The sequence below is a fragment of the Mobula birostris genome, chromosome X (genome assembly GCF_030028105.1).
Source record: "Mobula birostris isolate sMobBir1 chromosome X, sMobBir1.hap1, whole genome shotgun sequence".
Classification (NCBI taxonomy): domain Eukaryota; kingdom Metazoa; phylum Chordata; class Chondrichthyes; order Myliobatiformes; family Myliobatidae; genus Mobula; species Mobula birostris.
Genome location: NC_092402.1, coordinates 6847982 through 6860301, shown reverse-complemented (window position 1 = coordinate 6860301; position 12320 = coordinate 6847982). Strand labels below are relative to the sequence as shown.

Sequence of the window (12320 nt, the reverse complement as noted above, 5' to 3'; positions counted from 1 at the left end):
TCCACCTTCAGGGAACCATGCACCATTATTCCTAGATCTCTCTGTTCTACTGCATTCTTCAATGCCCTACCATTTCATAGAAACATAGAAAATAGGTGCAGGAGTAGGCCATTCGGCCCTTTGAGCCTGCACCGCCATTTATTATGATCATGGCTGATCATCCAACTCAGAACCCCGCCCCAGCCTTCCCTCCATACCCCCTGACCCCCGTAGCCACAAGGGCCATATCTAACTCCCTCTTAAATATATCCAATGTACTGGCCTCAACTGCTTCCTGTGGCAGAGAATTCCACAGATTCACCACTCTCTGAGTGAAGAAGTTTTTCCTAATCTTGGTCCTAAAAGGCTTCCCCTTTATCCTCAAACTGTGACCCCTTGTTCTGGACTTCCCAACATCGGGAACAATCTTCCTGCATCTAGCCTGTCTAATCCCTTTAGGATTTTATACGTTTCAATCAGATCCCTCCCTCAATCTTCTAAATTCCAACGAGTACAAGCCTAGTTCATCCAGTCTTTCTTCATATGAAAGTCCTGCCATCCCAGGAGTCAATCTGGTGAACCTTCTTTGTACTCCCTCTATGGCAAGGATGTCTTTCCTCAGATTAGGGGACCAAAACTGCACACAATACTCCAGGTGTGGTCTCACCAAGGCCTTGTACAACTGCAGTAGTACCTCCCTGCTCCTGTACTCAAATCCTCTCGCTATAAATGCCAGCATACCATTCGCCTTTTTCACCGCCTGCTGTACCTGCATGCCCACTTTCAATGACTGGTGTATAATGACACCCAGGTCTCGTTGCACCTCTCCTTTTCCTAATCGGCCACCATTCAGATAATAATCTGTTTTCCTATTTTTGCTACCAAAGTGGATAACTTCACATTTATCCACATTAAATTGCATCTGCCATGAATTTGCCCACTCACCCAACCTATCCAAGTCACCCTGCATCCTCTTAGCATCCTCCTCACAGCTAACACTGCCAACCAGCTTCGTGTCATCCGCAAACTTGGAGATGCTGCATTTAATTCCCTCATCCAAGTCATTAATATATATTGTAAACAACTGGGGTCCCAGCACTGAGCCTTGCGGTACCCCACTAGTCACCGCCTGCCATTCTGAAAAGGTCCCGTTTATTCCCACTCTTTGCTTCCTGTCTGCTAACCAACTCTCCATCCATATCAATACCTTACCCCCAATACCATGTGCTTTAAGTTTGCACACTAATCTCCTGTGTGGGACCTTGTCAAAAGCCTTTTGAAAATCCAAATACACCACATCCACTGGTTCTCCCCTATCCACTCTACTAGTTACATCCTCAAAAAATTCAATGAGGTTCGTCAGACATGATTTTCCCTTCACAAATCCATGCTGACTTTGTCCGATGATTTCACCGCTTTCCAAATGTGCTGTTATCACATCTTTGATAACTGACTCCAGCAGTTTCCCCACCACCGACGTTAGGCTAACCGGTCTATAATTCCCCGGTTTCTCTCTCCCTCCTTTTTTAAAAAGTGGGGTTACATTAGCCACCCTCCAATCCTCAGGAACTAGTCCAGAATCTAACGAGTTTTGAAAAATTATCACTAATGCATCCACTATTTCTTGGGCTACTTCCTTAAGCACTCTAGGATGCAGACTATCTGGCCTTGGGGATTTATCTGCCTTAAATTCCTTCAATTTACCTAACACCACTTCCCTACTAACAAGTATTTCGCTCAGTTCCTCCATCTCACTGGACCCTCTGTCCCCTACTATTTCTGGAAGATTATTTATGTCCTCCTTAGTGAAGACAGAACCAAAGTAATTATTCAATTGGTCTGCCATGTCCTTGCTCCCCATAATCATGTATACATGTTTCCCATGTATGTCCTATTTTGATTAGTCCTACCAAAATGTAGCACCTCACATTTATCAGCATTAAACTCCATCTGCCATCTTTCGGCCAACTCTTCTAACTGCCCTAAATCTCTCTGAAAGCTTTGAAAACCTACTTCATTATCCACAAGCATAAGGAAATCTGCAGATGCTGGAATTTCAAGCAACACACATAAAAGTTGCTGGTGAATGCAGCAGGCCAGGCAGCATCTCTAGGAAGAGGTACAGTCGACGTTTCGGGCTGAGACCCTACGTCAGGACTAACTGAAGGAAGGGCTAGTAAGAGATTTGAAACATTATCCACAACACCAACTATCTTAATATCATCTGCATATTTACCAATCCAATTTACCAACCCATCATCCAGATCATTAATGTATATGACAAACAACATTGGACCCAGTACAGATCCCTGAGGCACACCACTAGTCACCGGCCTCCAATCTGACAAACAGTTATCCACCACTACTCTCTGGCGTCTCCCATCCAGCCACTGCTGAATCCATTTTACGACTTCAATATTAATACCTAACGATTGAAGCTTCCATGTGGAACCTTGTCAAAGGCCTTACTGAAGTCCATATAGACAACATCCACCGCTTTACCCTTGTCAACTTCCCGAGTAACCTCTTCAAAAAATTCAATAAGATTTGTTAAACATGACCTTCCACGCACAAATCCATGTTGACTGTTCCTGATCAGACCCTGTCTATCCAGATAATTATATATACCATCTCTAAGAATACTTTCCATCGATTTACCCACCACTGACGTCAAACTCACAGGCCGATAATTGCTAGGTTTACTCTTAGAACCCTTTTTAAACAATGGAACCACATGAGCAATACGCCAATCCTCCAGCACCATCCTCATTTCTAATGACATTTGAAATATTTATGTCAGAGCCCCTGCTATTTCTATGCTAACTTCCCTCAAAGTCCTCGGGAATATCCTGTCACGACCCGGAAGCTTATCCATTTTCATATTCCTTAAATGCGCCAATACTTGCTCTTCTTTAATCATCATAGTTTCCATAATTCCTCTATCTGTTTCCCTTACCTTACACAATTCAATGTCCTTCTCCTTAGTGAATACTGAAGAAAAGAAATTATTCAAAATCTCCCCCATCTCATTTGACTCCACACATAGCCGTCCACTCTGATTCTCTAAGGGACCAATTTTATCCCTCACTATCCTTTTGCTATTAATATAACTGTAGAAACCCTTTGGATTTATTTTCACCTTACTTGCCAAAGCAGCCTCGTATCTTCTTTTAGCTTTTCTAATTTCTTTCTTAAGATTCTTTTTACATTCTTTATATTCCTCGAGCACCTCAATTACTCCATGCTGCCTATATTTATTGTAGATATCTCTCTTTTTCCGAACTAAGTTTCCCTTGAAAAGCATGGCTCTCTCAAACTTTTAACCTTTCCTTTCAACCCTAACAGGAACATAAATATTCTGTACCCTCAAAATTTCACCTTTAAATGACCTCCATTTCTCTATTACATCCTTCCCATAAAACAAACTGTCCCAATCCACTCCTTCTAAATCCTTTCACATCTCCTTAAAGTTAGCCTTTCTCCAATCAAAAATCTCAACCCTGGGTCCAGACCTATCCTTCTCCATAATTATATTGAAACTAATGGCATTGCGATCACTGGACCCGAAGTGCTCCCCAACACATAGCTCTGTCACCTGACCTATCTCATTCCCTAACAGGAGATCCAAAACTGTCCCTTCTCTAGTTGGTACCTCTATGTATTGCTGCAAAAAACTATCCTGTACACATTTTACAAACTCCAAACCATCCAGCCCTTTTGCAGTATGGGCTTCGCGGTCTATGTGTGGAAAATTAAAATCTCCCACAATCATAACCTTGTGCTTACTACAAATATCTGCTCTCTCCTTACTAATTTGCTCCTCTAATTCTCGCTCCCCATTGGGTGGTCTATAATACACCCCGATAAGTGTTACTACACCTTTCCCATTCCTCAATTCCACCCAAATAGCCTCCCTAGATGAGCCCTCTAATCTATCCTGCCAGAGCACCGCTGTAATATTTTCTCTGACAAGCAATGCAACACCTCCCCCTCTTGTCCCTCCGATTCGATCACACCTGAAGCAACAAAATCCGGGAATATTTAGTTGCCAATCACACCCCTCCTGCAACCATGTTTCACTAATAGCTACAACATCATATTTCCAGGTATCAATCCATGCTTTAAGCTCATCCACCTTTCTTATAATGCTCCTAGCGTTAAAATAAATGCATTTAAGAAATTTTCCACCTCCTACTCTCTGTTTATCATTAATGGTGCAAACAACTTTACTATTTTCTTTTTCTTCCTTCTCCCCTACATCTGTTCCTACACTCTGGTTCCCCTCCCCCCTTGTATCTAGTTTATATCCACTGGTGCCTCTCGAGGAAACTTACCTGCAAGAATATTTGTCCTCCTCCAGTTCAGATGTAAACCGTTCCGCTGGAACAGGTCCCACCTTCCCTGGAAAACTGCCCAATTATCTATAAATCTGAAGCCCTCCCTCCTGCACCATGTCTTCAGCCACGTGTTGATCTGCGCTATCTTACTATTTCTAAACCCGCCTGCATGTGGCACTGGTAGCTATCCTGAGATTGCTATCCTGGAGGTCCTGTCCTTGAACTTGGCGCCTAACTCCCTAAATTCACCTTTCAGGACCCCCTCACTCTTCCTACCCACGTCATTGGTCCCTACATGGGCCACGACATCTGGCTGCTCACCCTCCCTCTTGAGAATACTGAGAACTCGATCCGAGATATTGCGGCCCCTGGCACCAGGGAGGCAACAGACCATCCGGGATTCTCGATCTCTTCCACAGAACCTCTTACCTGTCCCCCTAACTATCGAATCCCCTATCACTACTGCTCTCCTCTTTTCCCTCCTTCCCTTCTGAGCTGAGGGTCCCATCTCGGTGCCAGAGACGCAACCACTGCAACTTGTCCCTGGTCGGTCGTCCCCACCAACAGTATCCAAAACGATGTACTTATTACTGGTGGGAACGGCCACAGGGGTGCTCTGCTCATTCTGTCTATTCCCCTTCCCTCTCCTGACGGTCACCTGTCTCCTGACTCCTAAGGGTGACTATCTCCCTGTAACTCCTGTTTATTTCTGCCTCTGCCTCCCAAATGATCCGAAGTTCATCCAGCTCCAGTTCCCTAACTCGGTGTGTCAGGAGCTGCAGCTGGATGCACCTTTCGCAGGTGTAGTCATCAGGGACGATTGTGCCCACCCTGACTTCCCACATCCTGCAAACGGAGCACTCGACTGCCCTAACTGCTGCCTCCATTACCTACTCCTAAGGTAATTAAATTAATTACAGAAACTTACCCAGCCTTACCTCACTTGGAGTGAAGCTCGTCCTTCAGCCTCTGCTCACCGAAGCCTTCCTAATCTGTCTACCTGTACCACGTTGCCGGCTACGTTAATCTGCTCACTTTTTAACTCTCCCGCTGCCTCACGGTCTGACTTTCACGCGCTCGCGCTACCTATTAGGAACTTTTATAGAAAGTTTTATGGAAACTTTTTAGAGTTCTATAGAACTGTAGTAGTGTTCTAATTTGTTCATGTTTCACTTAGATACACAAGTAGTTACTCAGTTTGTCTTTCTTTATACTGTTTTAACTATTTCCATGAAATTTTGGCTAATTGGGGCAGCCGCTTAAATAGGCCAAAATATACTGGTTTTGGTGTGTCCCAATTAACCGGAATTTGCACTGTCGTATATGGCCAACAAAGTTGATCCTTGAAAGGTGGGGTTTGCTGACACCCTGTGGTGAGAGAAGGAACTGCGGAGATATTATTTTCCCTTTTGAAACTCAGGGAACTGCAAGCCCACACGCTCAGTGATCGCTCGTCTCACTCACCAGTTTCCGCAGCTCTTTTGTTCTCTGGATCAGCAGGTCCAGCTTGGGCTCGAGGTTGGACTGCTCCTCCAGCGCCTCCTGCCTCTTCCGAACCATCAGGTGTTGCTTTGCCCCCACCGACTCGGCCTGCTTCAGCTTTTGCTGAAGGAGCTCGGTCACGCGGTCGACGTACCTGCGGCGTCAAAAAAAGCGGCAGGCAAAACCTTTTGTTTTTTTGCAAAACATACTCTAGGATCGAGTTTGGCTTCAAAACGTCGACGGTTCGTTCCCTCCCACAGCTGCCGCTCGGCTGTCAAAGGAGGCCGGTTGGGCTTGGGTTAGCAGCCCCATCCTGTGAACACCTCGGGCTACAGAAACACCAAGAGAAGCTGCAAAGCTCTCTCCACCATTGAGCACAACAAGGTGAGGGGAGGGGAACATCTCCTAAGCCCAGCAGGCAAGTGCAATTACCAAGAAAGTACCTCTAATTCCTCAGAAGTTTGCAAGGATCTAAAACTTCGACAAACTCCTGTAAGTGTGTGGTGGAGACTATACTGGCTGGCTGCATCACAGCCTGGTACGGAAACACCCAATGCCCTTGAACAGAAAATCCTTCAAAAAGTAGTGGATATGGCCCAGTCCACTGGGGTAAAGCCTTCCCACCAATGAGCACGTCTACATGAAACGCTGTCGCAGGAAAGCAGCATCCGTCATCAGGGACTCCCACCACCCAGGACATGCTTTCTTCTCTCTGCTGCCATCTGGAGGTACAGGAGCCTCAGGACCCACACCACCAGGTTCAGGAACAGTTATTACCCCCTCAACCATCAGGAAGGAGGTACAGGAGCCTCAGGACCCACACCACCAGGTTCAGGAACTGTTATTACCCCTCAAACATCAGGAAGGAGGTACAGGAAGCCTCAGGCCCCACACCACCAGGTTCAGGAACAGTTATTACCCCCTCAACCATCAGGAAGGAGGTACAGGAGCCTCAGGACCCACACCCCAGCTTCAAGAACAGTTATTACCCTTCAACCATCAGGAAGGAGGCACAAGAACGTCAGGACCCACACCATCAGGTTCAGGAACAGTTATTACCCCTCAACCATCAGGAAGGAGGTACAGGAGCCTCAGGACCCACACCACCAGGTTCAGGAACAGTTATTACCTCTCAACCATCAGGAAGGAGGTATAAGAGCCTCAGGACCCACACCACCAGGTTCAGGAACAGTTATTACCTCTCAACCATCAGGAAGGAGGTATAAGAGCCTCAGGACCCACACCACCAGGTTCAGGAACAGTTATTACCCCTCAACCATCAGGAAGAAGCTACAGGAGCCTCAGGACCCACACCACCAGGTTCAGGAACAATTAGTACCCCTCAACCATCAGGAAGGAGGTACAGGAGCCTCAGGACCCACACCACCAGGTTCAGGAACAGTTATTACCCCTCAACCAACAGGAAGGAGGTACAGGAGCTTCAGGACCCACACCAGCAGGTTCAGGAACAGTTATTACCCCTCAACCATCAGGAAGGAGGTACAAGTGCCTCAGGTCCCACACCCCAGGTTCAGGAACAATCATTACCCCTCAACCATCAGGAAGGAGGTACAGGAGCCTCAGGTCCCACACCCCAGGTTCAGGAACAATCATTACCCCTCAACCATCAGGAAGGAGGTACAGGAGCCTCAGGTCCCACACCACCAGGTTCAGGAACAGTTATTACCCCCTCAACCATCAGGAAGAAGCTACAGGAGCCTCAGGACCCACACCACCAGGTTCAGGAACAGTTATTACCCCCTCAACCATCAGGAAGAAGCTACAGGAGCCTCAGGACCCACACCACCAGGTTCAGGAACAGTTATTACCCCCTCAACCATCAGGAAGAAGCTACAGGAGCCTCAGGACCCACACCACCAGGTTCAGGAACAGTTATTACCCCCTCAACCATCAGGAAGAAGCTACAGGAGCCTCAGGACCCACACCACCAGGTTCAGGAACAGTTATTACCCCCTCAACCATCAGGAAGAAGCTACAGGAGCCTCAGGACCCACATCACTAGGTTCAGGAACAGTGATCAGAATCAGGTTTATTATCAGCAGCATGTGTCGTGAAATTGGTTAACTTAGCAGCAGCAGTTCAATGTGATTCACAATAGTATAGAAAGAAAATAAAAGTAAATCAATTACAGTAAGTATATATCTGTATATTAAATAGTTAAAGTAAAAATAGTGGGAAAACAGAAAAATAAAAGTGAGGCAGTGTTTCTGGGTTCAATGTCCATTTTTATACTTTATTGTCACCGAACAATTGATACTAGAACGTACAATCATCACAGCGATATTTGACTCTGCGCTTTGCACTCCCTGGAGTACAGATCGATAGTAAATATTAAAAATTTAAATTATAAACCATAAATAGAAAATAGAAAAATGGGAAGTCAGGTAGTGCAAAAAAACTGAGAGGCAGGTCCGGATATTTGGAGGGTACGGCCCAGATCCGGGTCAGGATCCGTTCAGCAGTCTTATCACAGTTGGAAAGAAGCTGTTCCCAAATCTGGCCGTACAAGTCTTCAAGCTCCTGAGCCTTCTCCCGGAGGGAAGAGGGACGAAAAGTGTGTTGGCTGGGTGGGTCGTGTCCTTGATTATCCTGGCAGCACTGCTCCGACAGCGTGCGGTGTAAAGTGAGTCCACGGACGGAAGATTGGTTTGTGTGATGTGAACGATCTTCTGCAGCTTCCTCCGGTCTTGGACAGGACAACTTCCATACAACTTCCAGCAGAGGAGAAGAAGTTCAACATTATCGAGGCTCTTTGGGATTCCCTGAAGAGACAGAAGCAAGCGGGACACCCAGAGTCCGCAGAAGAACCGTGGCAAGTTCTCCAAGATGCTTGGGACAACACACCAGCCAATTTTCTTATAAAGCAGCCCGGCCGTGAACCCTACGAGAATTGATGCAGTTTTAAAGGCAAAGGTGGTCACACCAAAGACTGACTGGATTAATTTTGTTTTTTTTTAATACTGCTTTATAGCAATTTTTTTTTGCTATTTAGAAACTTCGTGTTTCATTATTTTTGAAAGCACCTTCGCTTTACAGAATTCTTTTACACGGGGCGAAGACTTTGGCACAGTACTGTGTGGACTCACTTTCAAGGACTCTTCATCCCATGTTTTCGATATTTATTATTATTATATTTATTTCTGTATTAAATAGTTTGTTGTCTTTTGTACACAGGCTGTTTGTCTTGTTATGTGCGGTCTTGCATTCCTTCTACCATGTTTCTTTGTACTTAACTGTGAAGGAGAATGAGAGGTGACTTCATAGAGGAGTACAAGATGATAAGATGCATAGATCGAGTGGACAGCCAGACTTTTTCTGAGGGTGGAAATGGCTAATGCCGGGGGGGGGGGGGGGGGGCATAATTTTAAGGTGATTGGAGGAAAGTAAAGTTGGGGGGGGGGGGGTCAGAAACACAAGAGTTTCTGCAAATGTTGAAAACCCCAAACACAAGATACTGAAGGAAATCAGTAGGTCCGGGAGCATCGATGGAGAGGAAATCAGAATCAGGTTTAATATGACTGGGATGTGTTGTGATATTTCGTAACTAGGGGACATAACCTCGAAATTCGGGGGGGGGGATAGATTTAGTACAGAGATGAGGAGGAACTGCTTCTTCCAGAGAGTGGTGAATCTGTGGAATTCTCTGCCCGACGATGCAGTGGAGGCTACCTCAGTAAATATATTTAAGACAAGGTTGGATAGATTTTTACATCGTAGGGGAATTGAGGGTTATGGGGAAAAGGCAGGTAGGTGGAGATGAGTCCATGGCCAGATCAGCCATGATCTTATTGAATGGCGGAGCCGGCTTGACGGGCCGGATGGCCAGATGTAAACCAAGTTCCATCATGGGCACCGGCCTCCCCAGCATCCAGGACATCTTCAAGGAGCAGTGCCTTAAAAAGGCAGCCTAAATCATTAAGGACCCCTTCCACCCAGGACGTGCCCTCTTCTCATTGCTACCATCAGGGAGGAGGTACAGGAGCCTGAAGACACACACTCAACGATTCAGAAACAGCTCCTTCCCCTCTGCCATCAGAGAGGAGGTACAGGAGCCCGAAGACACACACTCAGCGATTCAGGAACAGCTTCTTCCCCTCTGCCATCAGGGAGGAGGTACAGGAGCCTGAAGACACACACTCAACGATTCAGAAACAGCTCCTTCCCCTCTGCCATCAGAGAGGAGGTACAGGAGCCCGAAGACACACACTCAACGATTCAGGAACCGCTTCTTCCCCTCTGCCATCAGGGAGGAGGTACAGGAGCTCGAAGACACACACTCAGCGATTCAGGAACAGCTTCTTCCCCTCTGCCATCAGGGAGGAGGTACAGGAGCCTGAAGACACACACTCAGCGATTCAGGAACAGCTTCTTCCCCTCTGCCATCAGGGAGGAGGTACAGGAGCCTGAAGACACACACTCAGCGATTCAGGAACAGCTTCTTCCCCTCTGCCATCAGGGAGGAGGTACAGGAGCCTGAAGACACACACTCAACGATTCAGGAACAGCTTCTTCCCCTCTGCCATCAGGGGGGAGGTACAGGAGCCTGAAGACACACACTCAGCGATTCAGGAACAGCTTCTTCCCCTCCGCCATCAGGGAGGAGGTACAGGAGCCTGAAGACACACACTCAACGACTCAGGAACAGCTTCTTCCCCTCTGATATCAGAGTACTGAATGGTGGACAGTGGACAAGGAACACTAACTGACTACTTTTTTTTTAACACTATTTATTGAATTTAACTATTTAATATATATACTTACTGCAATTCGATTTTTTTTTCTCTCCGTTTCCACGTATTGCATTGTAAAGTAAGTAAAGGCACCCGTTAGTCTTGTGAGACCATGGATCTGTGTCTGGAAAATCTTCACTCTCCAGGGTGCAGGCCTGGGCAAGGTTGTATGGAAGACTGGCAGTTACCCATGCTGCAAGTCTCCCCTCTCCACGCCACCGATGTTGTCCAAGGGAAGGGCATTAGGACCCATACAGCTTGGCACCGGTGTCGTCGCAGAGCAATGTGTGGTTAAATGCCTTGCTCAAGGACACAACACGCTGCCTCAGCTGGGACTCGAACTCATGACCTTCAGCTCGCTAGTCCAATGCCTTAACCAGCTGGCCACGAGCTCATACATTGCACTGCTGCCGTAAAGTTACCGAATTTCCCGACATATGCCGGTGACGTCTCCGCATGGTTCCAGCTCCACGCGGAGCGCCCAGCACGGCTCCGGCCGGAGAACCGAACTTCAATTTTTTAAGTTAAGTTGGGTAACGCAGCGGAGATCCTGCTTTTGTGAAGAAAAATGATGATGGGGGCGTTTTGATGGGTGGGGGTCCTATACAGGACTTTCTGACACCCATGTGGGGGATTAGCCGGGGGAAATAAGGCCACTCTGCTACACTTCGCAGTTCTTGCAGCAGAACCTTCGGAATAACCTTTGACCATAACTTCGAAAACTCAAACTGCCGAGGATGACTTTCTGCTAACTGAGAGCGTTTCAGCTCCCAGCAGTATCTTTGTTGACCATCCATGGTTGATGAGAAGACTGAGGACGATGAAGAAGATTTAGAGTCATACGGATCCAAGTGGAACCCATGGGACTATAAGATCATAAGATCTAGCAGCAGAATTAGGCCACTGGGCCCATCGAGTCCCCTCTGCCATTTCATTGTGGCTGATCCACGTTTCCTCTCAGCCCCAGTCTCCTGCCTTCTCCCCTTACCCCCTTTAGGCTCTGATCAGTCAAAAAATTATCAACCCCTGGCTTATATTTGTAATCCAGGGAGCGAGAAGCGCAGAATCAAATATCGCTGTCATGACTGTACATTCCAGTATCAATTGTTTGGTGACTATAAAGTATATATATGTAAAGACTTGGCTTCCATCGCTGCCTGTGGCAAAGAATTCCACAGATCCACCACTCTCTTGCAAAAGAAATTCATATTTATCTCCATTCTAAAAGGACATCTCTCTATTCTGAGGCAGACTCCCCACACTATAGGAAACATCCTCTCCACATCCACTCTATCTGTGCCCTCTGGTGCCAGACTCCCCCCAGTATAGGAAACATCCTCCCCACATCCACTCTATCTGTGTCCTCTGGTCTTAAGACTCCCCCACGCTAGGAAACATCCTCTCCACATCCACTCTATCTGTGTCCTCTGGTCCTAGGCTCCTCCACTATAGGAAACTTCCTCCCCACATCCACTCTATCTGTGTCCTCTGGTCCTAGACTCCCCCACTATAGGAAACAACCTCTCCACATCCACTCTATTTGTGTCCTCTGGTCCTAGACTCCCCCACTATAGGAAACATTCTCTCCACATCCACTCTATCTGTGTCCTCTGGTCATAGACTCCCATTACAGGAAACATCCTCTCCACATCCACTCTATCGAGGTCTTTTCACCATTCTAAGTGCATTCACTCATTGGTAAAGCCATGACAGTTTTGCAAATTGTTAAGGTTTATTTTACAGAACAGCCGCACTGGGGCTGCCCCTTTCC

The 12320-nt window shown here is 46.8% G+C and overlaps 1 protein-coding gene across 2 annotated transcripts in view; it reads right to left on the bottom strand.

Moving 5' to 3' along the window:
* Positions 1–12320, bottom strand: part of cdk5rap3 (CDK5 regulatory subunit associated protein 3) — a 78199-nt gene that overhangs the window by 4248 nt on the left and 61631 nt on the right. For both annotated transcript variants that reach the window (XM_072249133.1, XM_072249134.1), the window contains exon 13: positions 5781–5952. In XM_072249133.1, the coding sequence (XP_072105234.1) occupies positions 5781–5952 (172 nt within the window). The remainder of the gene's footprint in view (positions 1–5780; positions 5953–12320) is intronic.